Source organism: Leuciscus leuciscus (assembly GCF_965113295.1).
Source record: "Leuciscus leuciscus genome assembly, chromosome: 6".
Classification (NCBI taxonomy): Eukaryota; Metazoa; Chordata; class Actinopteri; order Cypriniformes; family Leuciscidae; genus Leuciscus; species Leuciscus leuciscus.
In genome coordinates, this window is record NC_138730.1 from 22,097,891 (window position 1) to 22,122,342 (window position 24,452).

Genomic DNA, 24,452 nt, shown 5'->3' on the forward strand with positions numbered 1-24,452 from the left:
ACAGCTGAAATGAGTTAGTTCAATCAACTCTGAGTTGACTGACTTTGAGTTAAGCTCGTGCACCACAACTATAAAAAGCCATTATCAATGGAGCACAGATATTACGAGTCACCATGGCAACAGCGCCAGACAAAAAGAGGTCTTCATATTTCTTCACATTTTAATTACTGTTATACAGTGATGGGTGTAATTAATTACCAAGTAATCTAAATACTATAATTTAATTAAAGGGATTACTCTTAATTCTTCTGTAATTTAAAGTTTAATCTGATGTAATTGTATTAGACTATAGAACAATTCTGTATAGGCTATTTAACATACATTTTTAAAAGTTATATTTTTAATGTAACCTTCTCCCTCTACACACTTTGTTCAATTCAAGAATAATTCATGCAATTGTTTCTGATGGTAAGATCTGTCTTTTGGAGCCTCCTGTCCCAACAGAACCCCAGGCAGTTGTAAGTCGCCTACTCAATACACCAGAAATTATGACAAATAGTGTTATAAAGTGTACTCAACCAAATGCTCATCACATGGGGATAAAGAGTTTCTGCTGCCACAGAGAGGCCTACAGAGGTAATGTTAATATTATGTGTCTACACATCAAACAATCTACACATTCAGATTTTTTCACATTTTTATGTGGAGTAGCCTATAGAATCTAAGTTTAAAATCTAAGTATAAACGGGTATTCTTATCTCTCCCCACGCCCCCAGAGTGTGGAAGAACAGCAGGAGGACGGTCCATCAACTTCTGGTGCACAGATGAACACGTTCAGTGATTTTCAGTAAATGCCACAGTTTAATTCTGTAGAATTTGTTTAGAACTACATTATGTAACTCTAATCTACTGTGTTTTCAGTTGCCAGTAAAGGAGTTATATAGACTTCATCTTATTTAAAAAAAAAAAAAAAAAATTTTTTATTTATTAATAAAAGATTAATTTTATTAATAAAAATGTACTGAAAGAATGAATGAGGTGTTTAAACACCACTTCCACTTTAAAAAGGGGAGGAGACCGAAAGAAACTCTAGGTTTACTGAAGAAAACCTGCTCCCGACCAGGTTAGGTTCACAGAGTAAGTTACCATGGTAACTGACTCGGAGTATAAGTTACCTCTCTTTCTGAAACAGGCTTGACTTACTCTGCTTTCTCAGGTTTAACATACCTCCCATTCTGAAACAGAAAACCCAGAGTTTCCCTCATTTTAGGGTTAACATACTCAGAGTTTTCACTTAACCTCCTTTCTGAAACAGGCCCCTGGTTCCATGTTCATGTTCTGAGTTTTCATGCCACACCATGTTTTTGTTTGGTTTTCTTTGTAATAACGTGCACTTGGGTTCTCTACAACTAGCCTCCAGTGGATCCTTACGTTACACATACATGTGTTTTGTATCCCTATATTGGTTATACTGATGTCTCTTAGTACTTTGCCTGACTATAATTATGAAACATATTCATAGCATTTCTTTTTTAATCACATCAATCTCTGTTCTTGAGTGTGAGATTTACCAGCAATGCTACCCTTGTGTTTGATCATTTATAATGACACTACTGCAACATATGAACATCATGTTTCTCTCATACTGGTAACTTATAAGGAGAAATAGAGTGATTCAGAGATGTAGATTCTTAGTTGGGGAAACATGTCAGACAAAGCTCATATGGCCTGAAGTTGATGTGAATTTCTTTTAGGAACTCAACTATCCAAAGTGCATGCCTTCACCAGATCTGTGAAGAAAAACATTAGAATAAATAAGTGGGCATCATTTTATAAGTCAAAAGCAACAAGACACAGCTATAAAATCTTCACATTTTTAACAAAATCATTGTAGGAAATCATAGACATATTCTATACCTGGTGCACCCTGGCCAGTCTCGAAGGTCTTTTCAATCATGTCCATGTACGGTTTAGTCAGGAATTCCTCCAGGGATTTAGTAGATTTTTGAAGGCATTTAGTGGAATCAGAGAAAAGGAGGTTTCTTTCACCCTCTGACTTGAACAGTTTGTCTGAACATGTCTAAAACATGGGGGAGAGAATTTAACGATAAGACAAAATTTCAAAACAGGTCTAGTAACACAAAAGATGCTGCTTTAAATACAAGTAAATAAAACGTGAACAGGACCGGAGATTTACATGACATCTCCTACCTGTGCTAGTTTCAACATCACGAAAGATAAAATGCAGAATCTGTGAAAGAGGAAAAATGAGATCCACAGGAAAATCTACACAGAACTGCAATGAACTCACTTGAACCGCGTCCAGAATGGACACCACATCATCGCGTACATCTTCCCTAGTGACCACAGCATGAGCCGGCACACTGGCAAGTTTACATGCAGCAAATTCGGAGTATTTGAATGTTCTCTCAGGTGATTCAGGGCAGATCAGTTCAAATTCTTCTGACTTCAGTTGCTTAGCCCATTCTGGCCCATTGCCTAAGTAGATATAGAGAAGGAACCAGACCAGAAAAATCCATATTTAAAAATGTGACACTATGAAAAGTGTGAAGCTTTATTAATCGACGTAAACCACACTAACCATCTGTGTAATCCCCAACAGTAGTGTGCTTGATAAAAGCAACATCACCAGCTTTTTCTGCAAGACACCTACAAGAGGAGTGAGATTATGGTGTATTTAGATTATGGATTGGAGTCAGCATACAGATCTAAAAAACATATTTCCCTTTCCATTCTAGTCCGGTCCATACCTGAAAGCCCCATCATAGCCATAATAGATCTCTGCAGAAGAGGCTTTGCACTTGCTCTCATCTCCAACTTCCTTTACACTTCCTTTACACAGTTGACACATGTTTGATGCAGGATCAGCACCAGGAGCGCAGCCTTTACTGAAGAATTTGTCTGAGAAATGAAGACAAAATAGTCCTTTTATGCAATTACATGAACTAAATCTGAAAGAATCAATAGAAAACATGAATTAACCAGCTGAGAATACACACTCAGTGATACTCACATAGGGTACAGTCCGGTTTTTTGCCACATATGACTGAATCTGGGACTTTCCAAGCATTTTGGTTCAGGCCAGTGTGGCAGGACTTTTTCCCTTCTAGTTTACTCCACGTTACACCCGAGCCCTTACGCACAACCGCCACAACATGGTAACTTGAGGCCTCTGTGCACATCACAGAAATGTTCATTGCAGGATTATCGGATCAAGTATAGAAAACTGTTGTCAGACAACTGATGAGAAAATGCAGACTAGAGCTTCACAAAAGTGGAAGTATGTAATACTTGCCTGCACTATCGGGACAGCTTTCTGCAAGGAAGGAGAGAATAACATTTTAGATTTCATCAAACATGTAAGTTCTGACTAATAGGTTTCTTATGAATTGATTCATGAAATATGAAGTAGTGTTCATACTTACGTTGAATATACTGCTCAGCCATGACTGGAACTAGACCGCACTTTCCAGCAATATATACCTGGCCACTATCAACTGCAAAGGCATCTGCTTCTCTGCGCTTTAGTGAAAATAAAACAGAATATTAACCTACAGGTGGACAGCAAGTATGGAATGCCAAGTCTGCCAATATTAAAAAGAAATAAATACATAAATAAATATACAAAGAAATGTAAAAAAGAAAAAAGAAATAAATAAAAATATAAATAAATATACATAGAAAAGCAAAAAAACGAAAATAAATAATTATTTATACATTTATTTCCTTATTTATGTATATATTTATTTTTTTCCATATTTATTTATTTATTCTTTTATTTATTTATACATTTATTCATTTATACATTTATTTATTTATACATTTATTTATTTTTACATTTATTTATTTATACATTTATGTATTTATACATTTATTTATTTCTTCATTTATTTCTTCCTACATTTCTTCCTGCATAGGGTAATGAGGAGGGCGTGGTTTACCTCAGACATAGCAATCGAGCTCAGAGTAAGCGAAGGCGAAGGGTTGAGGCCACAGTGACACCCTGTGGCGAAATACAATAAGTATCACTCACTGACGTTGATACGGTCTGTGACTGCGAGGTATATGGTCAGAATCCTAAATCTTACTGTGTGACATGGATAGGCTACTCTTTATTCCGGACATGGCAGTAGAACATCGTTTGGTCTGGATTTGTAAAATGTCCTGGGCTAACAAACATGAAACAGGGACTCTGAAACGGAATTGATATTTTCCATTTTTCGGTCAGAACTCACAGAAAGGAAGCAGGGCACATATAGGCTACAGTGAAGTCGACGCAAGCATATTGACCAATGCTTTTGAAACGAGACCATTGCATTTGAATGTAGCCTAATTTCCAAAAACAATACTGACAGCAACAGAAACCAGGGCCGCGGGAAGAGGTTTTAGGTTGTGGGTGCTCACCACTTTTGAATAAGAAACAATATCAAGACTATAAAACTCGTCAAAAAACGTGCACACACTCCAACCACCTGCCTGCACATTACATTTTTGACTTTATTGATTCTGCTTTTATTCGTAATGCAATGGACCGGTCAATGGGACATAAATGAATCCTTAAAGGATGGGACTTTATGGGACATTTGCAATAATAAATAACTTACCGTAGCCTATTTTATAAGTCGCTCCGGAGACGCATATCAGTAAAAAAATGCGCCACGAGGAAGAAAAATAAAAATATAGCCTAAGTCGCACTGGACTAAGTTGCTTTTAAAAAAAAAAAAATGTTATTTCACACAAAAAAAAGTTACAGACCTCCGCTACGGACGTGAGCGCTCTAAAGCGGCACTAAAAGAATGTTTTAAAACTTTCACAGAGACCTCAAACTGAAAGCACAAAGCCTGTCTTTACATTTAATTTCGTTTTGTATTAATTGTATCTTAATTTTAATCGATGTTTCATCAACAAATTTTGATGAATTTAATAAGAAGTAGCTAAATATAGGCTATTAGAAAATAGATAATCAGGACACGGAGGCGCTGGCGAACCTGGAGCTCGTCTCATAATGAAACTCAGCGTAGGCCTATAAGGTAGCCTATTGCCTCACAGACCTGAGACATATAGATAGCTTGAAATGTCTACTTTTAAGCAGAACAATTCAAAACGAAAGAAAACAGACTGCGCTGCTTATGTAATTCGTATGAAATGTGCATTTCTCTCTGGCGCTGCGAAGATCGCGAGTCGTCAACTTCATCTGTCTAGCCGACACTGACATAAAAAATAAGCAGCGTAGTCTGTTTTCTTTCGTTTTGAATTGTTCTGCTTAAAAGTAGACATTTCAAGCTATCTATATGTCTCAGGTCTGTGAGGCAATAGGCTAGCCTACCTTATAGGCCTACGCTGAGTTTCGGTTCATTATGAGACGAGCTTCAGGTTCGCCAGCGCCTCCGTGTCCTGATTATCTATTTTCTAATAGCCTTCTTATTTAATAAAATCAGACAATTTTTTGATGAAACATCGATTAAAATTAAGATACAATTAATACAAAACGAAATTAAATGTAAAGACAGGCTTTGTGCTTTCAGTTTGAGGTCTCTGTGAAAGTTTTAAAACATTCTTTTAGTACTGCTTTAGAGCGCTCACGTCCGTAGCGGAGAACTGTCTGTAACTTTTTTTTTTTTGTAAAAAACAAAAAAACAAAAAAAAAAAAGTCCAGTGCGACTTAGGCTATATATTTTTTTTTCTTCCTCGTGGCGCATTTTTTGACTGATATGCGTCTCCGGAGCGACTTATAAAATAGGCTACGGTAAGTTATGTATTATTTTTGTGCAAATGTCCCATAAAGTCCCATCCTTTAAGGATTCATTTATGTCCCATTGACCGGTCCATTGCATTACGAATAAAAGCAGAATCAATAAAGTCAAAAATGTAATGTGCAGGCAGGTGGTTGGAGTGTGTGCACGTTTTTTAACGAGTTTTATAGTCTTGATATTGTTTCTTATTCAAAAGTGGTGAGCACCCACAACCTAAAACCTCTTCCCGCGGCCCTGGTTTCTGTTGCTGTCAGTATTGTTTTTGGAAATTAGGCTACATTCAAATGCAATGGTCTCGTTTCAAAAGCATTGGTCAATATGCTTGCGTCGACTTCACTGTAGCCTATATGTGCCCTGCTTCCTTTCTGTGAGTTCTGACCGAAAAATGGAAAATATCAATTCCGTTTCAGAGTCCCTGTTTCATGTTTGTTAGCCCAGGACATTTTACAAATCCAGACCAAACGATGTTCTACTGCCATGTCCGGAATAAAGAGTAGCCTATCCATGTCACACAGTAAGATTTAGGATTCTGACCATATACCTCGCAGTCACAGACCGTATCAACGTCAGTGAGTGATACTTATTGTATTTCGCCACAGGGTGTCACTGTGGCCTCAACCCTTCGCCTTCGCTTACTCTGAGCTCGATTGCTATGTCTGAGGTAAACCACGCCCTCCTCATTACCCTATGCAGGAAGAAATGTAGGAAGAAATAAATGAATAAATAAATAAATGTATAAATACATAAATGTATAAATAAATAAATGTAAAAAAAAATAAATGTATAAATAAATAAATGTATAAATGAATAAATGTATAAATAAATAAAATAATAAATAAATAAATATGGAAAAAAATAAATATATACATAAATAAGGAAATAAATGTATAAATAATTATTTATTTTCGTTTTTTTGCTTTTCTATGTATATTTATTTATATTTTTATTTATTTCTTTTTTCTTTTTTACATTTCTTTGTGTATTTATTTATTTTTAATATTGGCAGACTTGGCATTCCATAAGCAAGTAAAGATGATTGACATCAACCTCAGCACTCATGTGACCCAACAATACCATGACTTTCTGGATGCACTCTTCCACAGATGATGACCTTCTGCACTCCAAACAAGGAATCTGTAAACTGTCACACTTCTGTTGCTCTGCGTGGCTAATAGTACACCATTGAATTTTACGGTCCAGAGCTGGTGCTGGCGGGCTCCCAACTGATGAGAAATTATACATATATACAATATACAATCATGCTTTTCAAGTAAATGTCAAGAACTACAAACTCAAGGCCCCAAAAGTGCTTGACACCTACGTCAGCCTTAAAATGGGGCATCTGCAAACACATGATGCTAGAGCATTTCTCAGAACTCACTTTTTAGTGTGTGTGCAGATAGTACACATAAAGTTCACACAAAAAATGTGGTAACACTTTATTTTACAGTGTCATTGTTATATAATTACATATAGTTATTCTAGTAATAACTATAAATTATGCATAATTACATGCAACTAACCCTAAACCAAACCAAACCATAATCCTAACCCTATAATAAGTACTTAAATGTTTAATTACAGTGTAACAAAGACACTTTAAAATAAGTGTAACCAAAAATCCTAAATAAAGTTTATTTTTAGCATTTAAAGGGTTAGTTCACCCCAAAATGAAAATTTTGTCATCATTTACTCACCCTCATGTCGTTCGAAATCCATAAGACTTTAGTTCATCTTTGAAACATAAATGAAGATATTTTAATGAAATCTGAGAGATTTATGTCCCTCCATTGACAGCCTACGCAACTACCACTTTGACGATTCAAATAGTTCATAAAGAGATCGTAAAACTAATAAATATGAATCTAGCTGTTTTGTCCTTCGCTTGACGTGTGAGAACCAATGAGGTTCATTCTCATGTGTTACGCAGGCAGCACGTTTGAGCTTCAGCAAGAACCAATGAGGTTCATTCTCACATGTCAAGCAAGTACATTTGAGCTTGTTTATGTTCGCTGATCAATGTCTATATGTGAATAAAAGCCTAAATTCAATCGGTTCATCTTATAAAGCGATCATGTCTCTTCAGAAAAAGATCATATGGATTAATTTGTCGATCTCTTTATGAACTTTTTGAAGTGTCAAAGTGTCAATGGACGGACAGAAATCTCTCAGATTTCATTAAAAACACCTTCATTTGTGTTCCGAAGATGAACAAAAGTCTTGCGGGTTTAAATCTACATGAGGGTAAGTAATTGATGAAAATTTCTTTTCACTTCAATGAATGCTCAATAATTAAAATAAATGTTGTTTAATGCATGTTTATGTGTGGCTTCATTGTCCCAATACTTTTTTTTAGGCACACTGTATACATTCACATGTATTTTTGGTATAATTGTGTCACCTTTAAGGGCATGCATGGCCTCATAATAATCTTGTTTCAGGTAGAGGAAGGAGTCTGTGCTCTTTGGGAGCTCCACCAGGCCAGTTGCAGAGTCTGAGAATATCAGGTCTTTAACCCCAAAAGCATCAGAAGAGAAAAGATCTGAATGCTGTTGAACACAACAAGAGGCTTTCATTGTCTCCTGAATTATAGGGTGAAAGATTTAGATCAATATTTCTCACTTTCTTAAAACAATGACAGAGTCTTTCTTTAGTAATAATGTAGTATGGTGAAATGAAAAGTTACTGATGCAGCATCTATTGCAATGACATACCGGAACCTTTGTAAGGTTTGTATAAATGCGCTGTGTATCAGCATCCTTGTGGGCGATGACAGCACGGGCGGGCTGTTTGCCGAAGTGACAGTCCTTGTACTGCTCAACTTCTTTCCTAGTGCCGTCCATGCACAACAGCTGGTAGTCCTGTCTCTCACTTTCTGAATAATTCAGATTAGACAGATTATCTCTAATGGTTTGGTGACATTGGATAATATTTTAGATTTTGCAGAAAATATATAACTCACCTGGGATTCCACTATGGCAAATAAAGGCAACGTCCCCATCACCCCTTTTCATGCACCTGGAAAGAATGCATGAGTTATATTGTTGTTTATACAGAGAGAAGACAATGGAAATATGAGTGTATTAGTGTGGAAGGCTCATACTGGAAGCCTGCTCGGCAAGGAAAAATCAATGCGCAGCTGCAGGTACCCAGGCAAGCTGAGCACAGGTTTGGGTATGTGGTTTTTGATATGTTAGGAACACAACTGCGCAAGAAGAACTGTGACACAGCTGGAGAACACAAAAAAAGTGCCCCATTATTCAGTTATACATGAATTACAAAACAATTCACATAACCAAAAATCACATTTACAGTTTTTCTGAAGTGCTAAAACACTAAACCCCATTCTCTGAACCAAATTCTCAATAGCCTAAACAAATTTGTCGAATAAATCACTCTTTCTGTAAAACATTAAACAAGTTCAGGTAGTTAAAACACTGTTTGCAAATCTCATGCACTCTTTTTTCAAAACTCTAAACGCATTCTCACTCACTAAAACACATTTTGCACTGTAATGCACTTTTGTTTCAAAACGCTAAACACAGGCAGGCGAAAGTTAAACACAACTACAACACAGTTGTCATCGTTTACACACAACGACTCAAAATTGTTCACATTTATTTCTAATGATGTGGCCAAACAAACTGTACATAATACAAGTCAGTTCAGAGTCCCAAAATTTACTCTGAATGTTGATACCAAAACAATGGAAACAATATAAGAGGGAGAGAAGGAAGAGGATGAGGACGACTCGAGAACGAGCAAGGTGCGGACAGTGTTGTCAAGGCTGGATCTGGCTTTAGGGTTTTTCCCTTTGCCTGCAGAGATGACATTGTCTGAGATGTGGAGAAACTCCTCCGGCCGGACCAACATGAAGACATGATGCTGAAGCAGAATCAATCTCTCTCACTGACCTTAGTGTACTGTAACATGCTTTTCATTAGGGGTGGGCGGTATGACCAAAATTCGGTTTCACGGTATGACTAATTTTATTTCACGGTAACGATATATTTCACGATATAGTTATTTATAGTTGTAGTTGTTCTCGAAAAATCGACAAAAAGGGCTTTGTATAATAAATAAACCCAAATACTTTAGAAATGAAAAGTACTTCACTTTGTTTGAATTTTCTTTTTCTTTTATTTGGTAAATTATTTATTTGGTAAACTATTTTTAATTATAATATAGCAAACAAAACACTCTCATCAACTTTTAGATGAACTTCCCCAACTTATTGATATTAAATACAACTTATAGGTGCAATTCAACTTTAAATAAAGTGTTGCTGAATAATTTTTCAATCTCATGTTATTGCTTTACTTCATCAATCAGTTTATAATATCTGAATATTTTATATTGAACTGAATAGATAAATACTAGTTATGTTTAAATGGTTTCCCGGTACATTTTTGCCATGTCTGCTTTTACTGTAAAGGGCTTGTTTTGTTCTTTTTGTGATATCTGGCAACCCGTCACCTAAGCTTTAACCAAGCGATGTTCAGAAGCGTCAAGTTCATAAGTGACTAGGAGAACAGCAGTATGAAAACTGAACAGCAGCTACTGTTAGTGTTGACTAAGTATTGTAAATTATACACATACCTTGTTGTAACCGCGTCATTATTTTACATAGCTCGGTGAACACCGACACACCGCGCTCCCTCTCAGTTCGTGTGCACGCGCGCGTCTTTTGCATCAGTAAAATGCGATCGGTTAATTTGAGTGACAAGTTGTAATCACGCATTGAATCGAAGCAAGATTTTATCAGCTGTTTCAGTGGCCAATTGTTTGGAATTAGAAATATATAACTCGCGCTGCATATTTAGTAATTTTGCCTCAGATACAGGATTACACATTTGCAGGTTGTTCATTACCACGGCATTGACGGCAACCGCTCTGTATACTGAATGCGAGTTTCATGTTTAAAAAGTAACTATACATAAGAGACAGAAAGATGATAACTATACATTATTTAAGGTTATTTCTATTCGTTACGATATTGATATATGAACTGTTCTGTTGTTGTCAAGTAAGCTTCATGCTTTCCCCGCTGCGATCGTGTACTCCTCTAAACTGCAGCCTACGGGTGCCGCACTGCTCTAGTTGACTGCTGCGCCTTTCCCCCCGAAAAAATATCACTTTAACAACAACCCTTTAGAAAACGTAATTCCTTTGTGGATCCTCTTGATCTGCTTTCTCCATGTTTCTTTGACAAATCTCAGTGTCTCAGTCTCTCGCACGCAGCATGTGAGTTAACCACGCCCACTTATTTACATGTCGCGGTATCACGGAATGAAAAAATCTGTTACGGTTGACATTTTCTACCGCGGTAACGATATATACCGTCATACCGCCCAGCCCTACTTTTCATTTAGAGTTTTTTACTGTAACCTTTTTGGCTTTTACACAGTATTTTCACAGTGCTGCTGAATATACAGACATTCAATACTATTCAATATTCAGTACAATACTATACTTGTAGTGCATACAGTATACAATTTATTCACCTTACTACTGTAAGTTGTCATTACTATACTTTTTTACGTACCGGTAATTGCAAAATTTGTTTACTTTGTTACAATATAATAAATAATTTTCTTTAAAAATATTTTTTCTGTAAACTGCATGCTTTGGATTCTGTGTTCTCCATTTTTGATGTAGTGTGTACATCTGTAGTGTTTATAATATTGACACGCTGTGTGTATGATCTGAGAGCATTGTTTGATTTTGCCAGAAGAGTCAGATGTTCTCTGAATGTGGTTTGAAAATTTGGTTTTGTGTTTAAGGTTTTGAGAAAGTGAGTGATGGTTTCAAGAAATGTGTTTTAGCAATTCAGAAAAAACTGTAATAAAATTTTATTTCACTTTTTGTTAGTATTTTAGAACTTCAACTTTTTTTTTTTTTCAGTTAGTTGCCAAGGCAACATTTCACATTTTTGTTTAAGCTTTTTAAAGTTTAAGTTTTTCATCTAATGTTTATATTTAATTTTTTACTGTTATTATCCCAGCTTGACTACTCGCCTAAATAAATGATAAAATATTGATTTGAGTTTTTAATTATTTTATAATTTTTCCAGTATATTATTTTAAAAGCGGTCTCTGAGAAAAAAAAATTGGTCTAGCAACAAGATGAACACTGCACCAATATTACAGCATAATGAAGCCCTCTAAAGGCTATTGTTAGAACAATAGATACATGAGACTCAAGATGGCGGCAGTTTTGTGAAACGAGAGTCTGTGGTGTGATACGAGAGTCACATACAGTAAGTGCTGCTGGTTTCAGTCGCATGGATGAGTGGACTGATATACAGCGTTGCCATGGACAACGGTCAATATCAGGAAATACCAGGCCACTAAATGCCAGTATTTCAGAGAGCCATATAATAATAATCCACATCTCCAAATAGAGCCAAACTTACCCTTCTCAAGAGGCATGTCATCAGGACCATCCCAGTCAATTATCCTGTCTCTAACCAGTCGTCCAATAGGTAAATTCCAGCCTCCAGGCGATTGATAATGACCGTGGCAGGAAGTCTTTCCCTTGAGATCTTTAATGGTGAATTGAGTGCCACGCTTTACCACAGCTACAGCATAACAGGGCTCTAGAGAAGAAGTGAAGCAGAGAGGAGGGGAACCGACTCAAAAACACATCTGACAGAAATCACTCACTGCTAAACTGAAACATGTTTAGAAAGGATTTCAGCATGTACAGGAAGATGACGCATTATACAATATATTATGAAAGGAAACAAATGGAAACATTTGCTAACATAGTTGTTATAGCACAAATGAAAACCATGAACATCATTGTGTCATTATTATTTATTTGAAAAAGTGTCATTAATGTGAAATACTAAATCAAATATTGGTAACACTTTACAATAAGATTCCATTTGTTAACATTAACTATATTAGTAACATGAATTAACAATTAAAAATATGTCTAAAGCATTCATTAATCTCAGTTAATATTTAATAGTTAATATACTAATGCATTATTAAATTCAAAAGTTGTGTCTGTTCATATTATTTAGTGGACCTGAGCAAACATGAACTAACAATGAATTGCATTTTATTACCTCTATAAAGCCAACTGAATCATATTTGATATGCAAATTTCTAAGGTATTTAAATCAACATGCTCAAAACTGTGCTGAAAAACCTCTTGAACACAATCTACTACTATACAGCTATTCCCAAACTGTGGTCCGCGGACCACTAGTGGTCCGTGAGGGTACTGCAGGTGGTCCGTGGAAAGGCAAAAAATAAAATAAATTTTTTTTTTACCTTAATTTTACCAGGAAATTCCCATTAAAAAAAATAAAAGAATAATATGTAGGCCTATATTGATATAACCTTTTAATTAAATTGTCAAGTTATTGTGTGATTACTAAAATAGCCTAGTGGTGTTCGGCCTTGACATTCAAGCTCAGTGCCGTTAGAACCACAACATTGGTTCGGTGGATAGCAACAGGTTCTCTGAAGAGAAAAGGGCAGAGGCAAATATGTTCTCATTATCACATCACACGCATAGCCTTAATGGTGCGTTCACACCGGACGAAATTTCGCTTCAAACTTTTGTTTTTACGCGCGTCAATTTTGCTCTCGACGCGCGAATTGATACAAAGTGGTCAAGCGTATCACTAGACGCGGTAGGCGCGAATTTGACTTATGATCCCTTTTCGAATTTGACGCGCTATTCGCGTCCGGTGTGAACGCACAGTTAGGCATCTGCAGTAACGAAATGTTTATAAATGGAATGAATAAGAATCCGTGTATCATTCGTTCAGTCGTTTTTTGAATTAATACTGAAAGTAGAACATTTTGAAAACGGTTCCTTTTTCGTTTTTTCATTTTTTGCAAAAAACGAAAAACAAGAATTCAGCTGGATTTTTCGTTTTTCGTTCTCAGTTAGAAAAATGAATAAACAGCTTGAATATTCGATTTCTACACGTGGGCGGGAATTAAACGCCCATTTCCTCTGATTTGTCAGCCGAAGATCAAACTGTTCCGTCATCAGTTCTGCACAGCAGAATAAGAGTCCTCCGTTGTGCGGATTCTTAACGCATTTATTGCAACTACATTTAAACTTTTTCTCATCAAACCACCAGACTAACGAATGTCTCGACACAACCCGTACCGGGGAATAGACTAGATGGGGCTTTCTTCTGTGTAGACCAGGAGTTCTCAAGTGCCAGGGGGTCCGTGAAATAATTTGCTATTTTCCGGATTGTAAAGTCAAGTCACGGGTTTTTTTTTTTAACATGAAGCACGCTGTGATTAATCTTAATGTTGACCTTCAAAAATATATAGGCGCGCCAAGAAGGCTATTGGCTGTAGGCTATTTTGGTTAATTTTTGGTGTGCGCCAGAAAGAATATAATAGCCTAATCATTTATAATAATAATTATTCTTATATAATAATTTCAAAGGCATGATATGTTGTAGTCATTTTGAAAGTACACAAATAGGCATATAAAATCCCTATTAAATCCCCCGTTGAGCAACACATCCAAGTGATGTCGGGTGTCGCAGCCTGTTCGTTATTAAAATAAAACAGTCAACCAAACATATAAAACGTTATTCTGCTTAATTGGTCTGTTGACATTCCAAACTAATTTCCCTTGCTGTGGAGATGCTGATTTACGTGTATATTGGGACTCAAATGAAGTACGAAGCCTTCTTTACATTATTAATTAGCATCCAAATGTTACATTGCAAATATGGATAGGCTACTGGACGAATGAGAGATGCCCGAAACCAACGTCTGCTCTGTACAGTTTCAGTTTCTCGTTAAAATACGCATATTATGTTATTAATAGTGTTTATAATGTTAATGTTGTATTTTATTTACCGGTCTTTTACACTATTTATGAATATGCTTTTTTTTTACAACGATGTGACGCGCGCGTTTCCCTCTCAACATGACCCGGCGCGCCACGCACATGCGCGAATCCTAGAGATATAAATTATAATACATTTTAATAAAACACAAGGCCTACATCATAAAACTTCTCCAGTTGTTAGATAGGCTAGTCAGTCTGAATGACATTTTATAAGTTAACGTTAATATAGGCCAATTATAGTCAATGCATTATTCTTTTCTTTTTGTATTAGTGTTAAAAATATTTAATTTACAACTAATTATATTGATTTATATATATATATATATATATATATATATATATATATATATATATATATAAATATATATATAATATATATATATATATATATATAAAATGTATTTTAATTACTGGGCGAGGGCGACAATGATAGGCTAACAGCCGTCATTTACCCTGCCCATATAGCCAGCTGATGCAAAGCGTAGGTGAATTTATATACACAGAAGAAAGCCCTATCTAGTCTATTCCCCGGTACGGGTTGTGTCGAGACATTCGTTAGTCTGGTGGTTTGATGAGAAAAATATTAAATGTAGTTGCAATAAATACGTTAAGAATCCGCACAACGGAGGACTCTTATTCTGCTGTGCAGAACTGATGACGGAACAGTTTGATCTTCGGCTGACAAATCAGAGGAAAGGGGAGTTTAATTTCCGCCCACGTGTAGAAATCGAATATTCAAGCTGTTTATTCATTTTTCTAAATGGGAACGAAAAACGAGAAATCCAGCTGAATTCTTGGTTTTCGTTTTTTTGTAAAAAATGAAAAAATAAAAAAGGAACCGTTTTCTCATTTTTCTATATTCAATATTAATTCAGAAAACGACTGAACGAATGATACACGGATTAATAAGGCCTGTTATTATTTTAATTTCCAGTTAGTTTCTTGATCTCGCGTTTCTGAAATGTTTTCCAGATGTGCTGTTAAGTGGACAAACTCAAACCTAGGTACTTTTTGAGGACTTGTAAAACTAAAACTCTGAAGATTAATAATCCCCTAAAATCGCCAAAGGTTTTGAAATGTTGACTATATTCCAGTGTTCTGTATAGATTTCATACTCCATTGCTATGGAAATAAGCCTGTTGTTCAAATGAACCTGATTATGCCCTCGGGCGCTTGAGTAGCCTAAATAAATAAATAAAATATGTGGCAGCCGTTGTGTGCAGTAAACTTTCTTTTAACAAGCCTGTTGTACTGATGTGATGACCAATGATAGTTTTAGAGCTAGTAAGCCTATTTAGAGGTGCAGATTAATTCAGGTAGGACTCTGTGTACTGTAGACATATTTTATTATGTGTATTATGAGGTGGTCCGCGAAAATTCTTGATTACAAATAGTGGTCCACACACACAAAAAGTTTGAAAACCCCTGATCTACTACATTCTATTGTCTGTCTGATTTGTTTTTTTGTTTGTTTGTTTGTTTGTTTGTGTGTGTGTGTGTGTGTGTGTGTGTGTGGTCCGTGTACGTTTTGATAGTTTATTTTCCAATTTGAAATGAAACAAGCAGAAACGAGAAAACGGCCCCTTTATTCGTTTTTTCGTTTTTTTAAAAAAACCCGAAAAAACAAGATTTCGGCTTGAGTTTTCGTTTTTTAGTTCACAGGCAAAAAACGAATAAATGACTTCAAAATTCGTTTTCCACATGTGGGCGGCCTGACACGCCCCCTTCCGCCGATTGGTCAAGCAAATCTGAGCATGTGACGTCATCAGTTGTCGCTCAGGTCAGGTCTGCTCAACAAAATAATAGTCCTCTACTATGGCTACAGGGCAGGTCCTATTGGGCTTTCTTCTGTGCAACTTTACACGTTTCACAGAATATTTACATCAGAAATATTAATTATTAGTCTGCCACCAGCCTGTTTTATTTAGCTGTGCGGAGTTAAATCTGCTGACAGCGCCAAGCGGGAGACGCTCACTGACCAATGTTTAGTCAGCAGTCAGAACTTTTCTGTTAGACGCTCCGTTTTGCCACGGGATGGTGATTGCAAATACTGTAATGCCAATCGGCTGAGGGTGGGTACCAATGGTGGTGAAATAAATTTTTACTGAAGCTGTAATCATAGCCGCGACCCGCGAGAATGAGACAGATGATTGACAGGACAATAGCAGATCGAGGCAATTAAAGGCGCAAGATAACTTCTGTTAACAAAAACATAAATAAAATAAAAAAGTTTAATATAAGTGACTTTGTCTTTGTTTTATTGTTTTTGTTGGTTTTAATCAAATCATTGTGAACCACAAACTGAGCCTTCGTTTTAAAGGGCAATTTCCAAATGTTATTTATTTGTTATAATATGGGTATTTTATAATACAGACAAACAAACACACGTAATATGTATGCCTATATAGGCAAAACACCACAGTTTTTTGGTTTTGTTTGTGTGAACTTTTATCCCCAACCATATTTCTTCATGGGCTCCACGCCAGGGGTCACGCTCAGCACCCCTACTTCCCATGGTACTAACTGTAATTATGCTGACCCAGTTTATATGTAAAATCTTTGGTATATGTAATATCTAAAAACACTTTACAGTGTGACGGAAATAAACTTTTCTTAAAGCGTGTTGTATATCACCACAGATTTGTTGACACCCTTCTATCTGTGTTGTATACTGTAATAGACAATTGTCCTGCAGAATGATGAGGTTTTTTGTAAGAAAAACATTGCGAGCAAATGTTGAATTATTGTTTGAAATATAAATCAACAACGTAAGAGGCTTTAGGCTGTCTGATTAACAAACTCCCAGCTTTGCAGTATAGGTGGCACAGAAGCAGCATCTGACCCTGCATTTAGATGTACATTACACACTGTCTAATGCAGCTCAAAGGAGGCACTGTGAATTTGCATAGCAATTTAATTCTAAGAGGCTATTAAATGTGAAGCGACAACATGAAACACTACTTTCAATATATAAAAAACCACCAGTAGTTGGTGGCAAGTCAGCCTGATAATGATTGAATACCAATTTAGTCATTTAGGCTCACAATAAGCAGATTACATAATTACGTGTGTGTGTGTGTGTGTGTGTGTGTGTGTGTGTGTGTGTGTGTGTGTGTGTGTGTGTGTGTGTGTGTTGTTATAAAGATCTCACTGATTTACTTTAAAAGCTATCGAAATTTCTTCTTACATATTAACATCAGCTACTGCACTTTTTTCCTCAAGTATGAGCTCCATATTCTCCTGATGTATCAAATATGATGCTCCACAAAAAACACATAAGATGTTTTAGATTTTTTAAATATTTTGTCTAGAATTCTTTAAACTCTTGCATTAATTTTTTTTTCTGACTATCGTTTCATATGTCAGGCTTTACAGTGTGAAGTAACGTTAACAAAAATGAATAAACAGTGTAACAAATGCATTGCTCATTGTTAATGATCCATCTGAATTACACAATAGGCTACATCTTTTTACTTATATTTTTAATTCAATTGATTGTCAATTAGTCATAAACCTTGTATTTAGATTGAAATAAAATACTCAACTGGTCTATAGGTTATGATGATAAATGAAGATGTTCAAAATCTAATTCATTGAACACAATGAATTATGAATTATAATAATTATTTCATGAAAAATAAAAAAAACATTTGTGTGTGTATATATATATTCTCTTCATCAACACCACAATAAAATATTTACCGGTTTTAGATTTCTCTGCAATGATAGGACGGAGTTCATAAGGTTTGAGTCCACCGAAGTAAACATGTTCTCCATCAGCAGTTGCAGCATCTGCTTCACCTTTCTGTGAATTATATATTCAATTTATGGAAAATGCTATAGTTTAGACTGAACAAAACCCCCAAGGGTGAGTGAGGTAAAATAATACACGTTTTATTACCTCGATGATCTTTATGCAGTCAGTTATAGAAGGCTGGAGAACACACTCAAGATCTGCTGATTTGGTTACAAGGTGTTTGCATTTATCCAGCTCTTTCTGTGTTGTCACACACCATTTGACTTTCTGAGCACTGGCTGAGGGCAGTGCCACAACTGCAAAGAAAACAATCAGTGATAAACACAATGATTAAATAAGAACTGAAGATGAAAATAACAACAATATCAAAGATGAGAATTACCAAGGCAGCCCAGCAATGAGATGAGCAGGATGTTCATATTAGGCCGTCACCAGGGATTTCTGGTAGGAAGAGACAGGAGAGAACATGCTTTTTATAGGAGGTCTGGAAGCACTAGTGGGTTGGGTCATCATCATCATCATTATCATCATCATCATCATCGTTTGCTCATGATTTCTCAATATCTGCTTGTGCATGCAGTGAGCCAGTTCACATTTGCAAAGTGGCCATTTTCTTTTTTCTTTTTTCATGGAAATTCCCTGGTGCAGCTAATGTTAATGTTGAACATTTATTAACAATTTAAAAAATAAACAATAGCTTTCTCTTTTATATAAATAAATAGTAGAACGGTACAATTATGTGTCATATGTGTCATATGGAGAGACTATGGTCTATTTTATTACGTGTGTTTTTGTGTGTATTTGGCACCGTTGTTTTCCTTTTTCCTTTTTCCTTTTTGGTGTTCTTTTGTGATTTGTTTATTGATGTACGTTTTATTTTTGTGACTGTTGACCATGATTTAGAATGTGGGGTAACGCTCCCGTATTTTCCGGGGAGTCCGGATCACAGCTGATTAGTAGATGGACAGCTGTTGGTAATTGCCATGTCAAATCACAGACGGTTCAAAAAGGCGAAGGAACTGAAAACAGCGTGTCTGTGATCCCGTGAACTCTGTTGTGCAGCGCTGTTCCCCACACGTTTTATTACTGGATGGTATAGTCGCGATTGTTTTTATTTCACTGCTCCGAATGTTGCATGAATTATTGTCTGCTCGTGTTCAAGCTGAATTTCGGTTGAGTGACGGTCCTGCTGATAATTCGGTGGCTGCTGGTATCTTCGTCTTTTCTCTGCTGCGCTGGGATTTGCTGCCGTTCTCATCTGCGCTGGACTGCTGCCGCCTCTGCTGCGCTGGGATTGCTGCCGTTCGCTGCTGCCGTTCTCTGCTGCGCTGGGATTGCTGCCGTTCTCATCTGCGCTGGACTGCTGCCGCCTCTGCTGCGCTACAGATCGCTGTTGTCCTCCGCTGTGCTGCCCGGAGCTCGGCTTCGTCTGTCTTGGGCTGGTGGCGTTGTGGAGCACTGTCTAACAATACTGGGAATTTGATTCGTCTGTTCCCAGTTTATTGGTGAGAGACGCCCTGTGTTAAGTTGTGTGCCTTGCCTCGTCCGAAGTTAAGATCTGTCTCACCTAAATTGAGGAGTTCCAGTCTGTCTACTGTAGTCATACTAGGCCTACTCTCATATTCTATCTATTCACGAATTGCAGTGATCTAACTGAGTATTGCACGATTGATAGCTTTCCTAGTGTGGTGTTGTGTTTATGCTGTTTATCTACTGTGGAGATACTGGCGGCTCTTTCTTTTTCTGTTTGTGTGAGTGTTGTGTTGGTGCGAACGAGTGATTGACAGGTGGCCTGCTGTGTAGACGCCGCTGCTTGGTGCGAGACGGACTTGCGTTAGGAAACGCTTATGGACTGTGGGTGCCTAACTACGGACTTCCAGTGGATTTGTGAATGTGTTTTTTTTCCCGATGTCCAGCTTTTAAATTGAGTGAGAGAGTGCGTGAGTGCACGGCGCGCCTTTTTCCTTTTATCCTTGTAATCAGAGATTGTAATAAATATTTGTTTATATTGAAACTGTTGTTTGGGTAATTCTGTTGTGTTGCTCCCACCAAACTAAAAGAACTTGCAAGTAAAAGATACGGTTACTTTAATAGAGTCCCAGCTCTTTAATTGGGAGGCGTAGTCGGGCTACATTGCTTGTAGCCTATTACATATGGAAGCTTATGTGTAGCAATATTCAATTTTAAATGTAATATGCAAAATGACAATGCAATATGTAAAATGGCAATGCATTTCTGATTTTAAATTTAAATTTCCCCATACATTTGTGCAATGTTTGGTGCAAAATGAAAATTCAATTATATAATTTACATTTTCTATTTCATACACTAGTTTTAATATGTAAATTGAATACATTTTAACGCTTTATAAGTTGCAAAATTTAAATGTATTACAGAAATGATTAGATATGTTTAACCTGTTCAAGCAAAAACTGTGGCAAAATTGTAATTTAAATGTAATTTTTTCTTAATTGCATTTACACTCACAGTTAAGACACTTGCGATTGCATTTCCATTAAGTGTCACGCAATGAATGTAGCAAAATTCAATGTGCAATTTGAAAATGCATTCTGAGCCGATCACGTGCCCGTTACCTCGGCAACAGGTAAACAGGCTTTGGTGCGTATTTTGAGGTGTTGGAAGGAAACAGGGCGGCGGCAGAGCTGTTACGAGCGTTAAATTCACTAGCAGATGAAGTGGAGCATGGACAGAGAATGGTAGTGTTTCCGAAGATTATTACGCGTCTGCAGGTGATAGAACCAGTACGATGTTGGACCGTCTGGGAGAGTGTTCTGCCTATCAAGCGTCGACACCCATGTCAACATTCTGCGCTGCTGTTGTCTGATGCTGGACTGTGTTGATGGTTTCGTTTTGTATAAAATATTGTCATTGTCTGATACATGCTTATCTTTATTCTTATTAGCCTACTATTAACTGTAATACCCAATAATGTTGGAGATCCTATAGTTTTTCCTTACAAATGCATAGGCCTATTACCCTGTGATCACATAATATGACAAAGCTCCATTGGTATTCGGTATTAATAGCTACCGAAAAATAAATGTGACTGTAGAAAATCCTGCTGTGATCTGATTGGCTGACTGAGTCTTGATAAAGAGCACCTGTGGCCCCTTACTAATTATGTTTCAGTCTCCACTTGTTTGAACCAAAAGCTGTTGTTCAGACATGGCTTGTGTGGAATTGTTGCGTTGTTGACCATGTAAGTTTCCTTTTTGATTGTTTAGTTTAAAGGATTATGTGTTTGATATGATGTATTGAACTCTAGTTATGTTTAGTAGCTCTTTAATGTTATAATCATTTGATTGTTAAAGCTGATTTCATATGTATGATTTAAGATTTGCAATTGTGTTTGTATTTATTAATGGTTTTGTTTATGGGTTTTTAGAAACCAACAATTACCATCACTGCCATCTGTGAAATGTCTACTCCTATAGGCCTATGTCACCACAAATAAACTGGGAAAAGTACTTGATGACTGAATGAGTTTTAATGGACCCACCATTCCAGTAGCAACAGCCAAATCAGCCTAGAATTTCTGCTAAATTCCTACATGGTCCTTCGAGCCGGAGAGGCTACTGGAATGGAGACTGAGGATGACTGTGTGAAACCTAAACGTTCATCAAGGATTGTAAAACCTCCAAGATGGCACAAAGATTATATGATGACTCAGTTAAATCCTTCAATGCATCCAGTTGGACAATTGTCACACCAGCCCGAAGATTTGAGCCATTTGGTTGCATCACATGGAGCTTCCATTACTGCTACTCAAAATGAGGTGAAGTCTTTGTCTGAGGATATTAAACAAATGAAAGGAATGTTGTTGGATGTGGGACACATGATGAAGGATATGCAAAGGAAAAGAAGTTCTTCATTTTCTACTGGTTCTGAATGCAGTTCTATTCAAGCATCCCCTGTTCATATCCCCATACAAGCAAACCAGCAAGATGAGATGAACGCCAGAGATTCTATTGTGGATGAGTTGAGTGAATGTGTGCGACGACATCAAACCAAGCAGGATAATGTGCTTTCTACACCACCAAGAGTTCAGAGACAAAATACTTTGCCTTCATCTCAGTATGTGCCACCTACCTCTTCAATGCCTACTTCCTCAGCAGCCACCACTAGAGGGCCATCAGAGACAACACCAGCAGCTTTCTGATCCATGTCCACCTGTTAGGCTCTCAGTTCCTCTCCCAGATAACCTCAGGTCACAACCTTTAATGCATCCAAATGTAATGGGTGAAGGCTTAACTCAGCAACAACGTAATGGTCTTTCATCTTCAGTAAGTCATCATCAAATGAATCCCAGTTTTTATCCCTGTGATCAGCAAGTAGGAAGGGATCAAAGCCTTTGGCCGCCTGATCAAATGCAGGGAAATGCATTTTGTATGCCTGGTCTTCCGTGGATGCCTCCAAGTTGGCCAACCTTCCCTCCAAATGGAGGATTGTTAAGGCCTCCAGATCTACCTGATTTTCCTTATCCAGTATTCTATCCATCTCATTTCCAAAATGTTCAACCAGTTCCTTCCAGGGTTGCAACATTGCCTCCTAGAGATTTATCAGCTGGATTTACTTATGCTTCTCTTGGTCATTCACATCAAACTTCTTTAGAACAGCAGACAACTAGAACTGTACCGCAGCAAGATAATCCTTCCATCATGCCCCATCAGAATCCTTGGATACCTAGAGTTATAACCACTGCATCAGCACCTCAGGGGCAGCAAAGAGATGTGAATCAAATAACTGCACTTTCCCCAATTGGAATGCAAATGATGGTACCTAACCAGCATATGTCTATTCATTCACCCGTGAATGTGCCCCACACAAGTATGCCAGCTCTACATCCTTCCAGGTCAGCCCGTATTGAAAGACTTTGCTGTACGAGTTCAAGCTCTTGTGGGAATGCTTCAATCCTGGGATCATGAAGAAGGAGCAAAGGAATTATCTTGTGCATCACATGTCCATCAGTTACTCAGTAAACTTCCATCACATCAGGTTGCTAGTTTTGCAAGATATGCCAAAACCACCTGACCAGACCAGTCCTATAACTTGGTGAATTTTTCAGTTTGGTTGGAAGAGGAAGCAGATTGTCAGAATCTAGCTACCCAAGTGTTTGAACAATCTAAAAGTATAAAGTACCAGGTAAGGGAAGCAAGGCCTACCAAATCCCAATATCACACAGCTACTTTTCTTCATGGCATAAGTCAGGGAGTTAATTCCACTCAAAGAAAGAACACTGAAACTGCAAACTACGAAATTCAGCGACACGGCAAGAAGGAGGGCCTTAAACCATCATGTGCAAGCTGTGGCAGTAATGATCATCTCAGTCATTGTCCTGAATTTCAAAGCTTTGATACGGCAGCCAAACGGAAATGGATTGTTGACAATAATCGTTGTTGGAGATGTGGTTGGGCCCATAGATCATCTAAGTGTGACTTAAGAGGAAAATGTCCATTGTGTCAAGATCGTCACTTAGGAGTACTGCATGAAGTAAATGTTCGCAAACCAGATTCTAGGATATTTTATTTGAGCCGATCAAGTGGTCCGAACTCTGTTCTTCTGAAAATTGTGAAGGTAGTTCTGAGCCACAAAGGAAAGACTCTGGAGACGTATGCCATCCTAGATGACGGTTCTGAGAGAACTATGCTCATGTCTTCTGCAGCAGAGAGTTTAGGTCTTCATGGGGCGGCAGAATCATTGGTTCTTCGAACCATTCGGCAAGACACCGAGAAAATTGAAGGTGCAACGGTTTCCTTCACCATATCTCCAGCTTCTCACAAGCAAAGTCAATACCAGATACAAGGTGCATTTACTGCTCAAATGATTGACTTACCTGAACAGACTTATCCTGTGCAAGTCCTACAGAGACGCTACCAACATCTAAGAGGCCTCCCTCTGGAGGAGTTTCAGAGAGTTAAACCTTTGTTACTAGTGGGAGCTGATCATCCTCACCTTCTTTGCTCCAAAGAGCGAGTACGTTTTGGTCCTCCTGGAAGTCCAGCTGCTTTGCATACTCGACTGGGATGGGCATTACATGGACCTCCTTCCTTGGGTGAGAAGACTAATTCCACGGCTCAGTGTTTCTTCCAGGCATCTCTCTCCATGGATCAGTTGTATAA

General features: G+C 37.3%; 1 protein-coding gene across 1 annotated transcript; it reads right to left on the reverse strand.

The window, feature by feature from the left end:
* Positions 1-1,683: 1,683 nt before the first annotated feature.
* tfa (transferrin-a) lies at positions 1,684-18,850 on the reverse strand. Its single transcript, XM_082172171.1, has 17 exons — positions 18,695-18,850; positions 18,457-18,608; positions 18,258-18,360; positions 12,130-12,312; positions 8,818-8,944; positions 8,677-8,732; positions 8,429-8,589; positions 8,116-8,263; positions 6,789-6,937; positions 3,387-3,483; positions 3,257-3,277; positions 2,975-3,133; positions 2,712-2,862; positions 2,543-2,610; positions 2,252-2,439; positions 1,858-2,020; positions 1,684-1,730 (listed from the first exon to the last, which is right to left on the reverse strand). Exons 1-17 carry the CDS (start codon positions 18,729-18,731, stop codon positions 1,699-1,701), a joined length of 1,995 nt encoding a protein of 664 aa, XP_082028297.1. The 5' UTR covers positions 18,732-18,850; the 3' UTR covers positions 1,684-1,698.
* Positions 18,851-24,452: the final 5,602 nt, after the last annotated feature.

Coding starts and splice junctions, on each gene's coding strand:
- tfa (XM_082172171.1), bottom strand. CDS start 18,731: ATGAACATCCTGCTCATCTCATTGCTGGGCTGCCTTG. Junction 8,733..8,817: donor CCTTGCCGAGCAGGCTTCCA/GTATGAGCCTTC, acceptor CATTCTTTCCAG/GTGCATGAAAAGGGGTGATG. Junction 2,863..2,974: donor AAAACCGGACTGTACCCTAT/GTGAGTATCACT, acceptor TTCATTTCTCAG/ACAAATTCTTCAGTAAAGGC.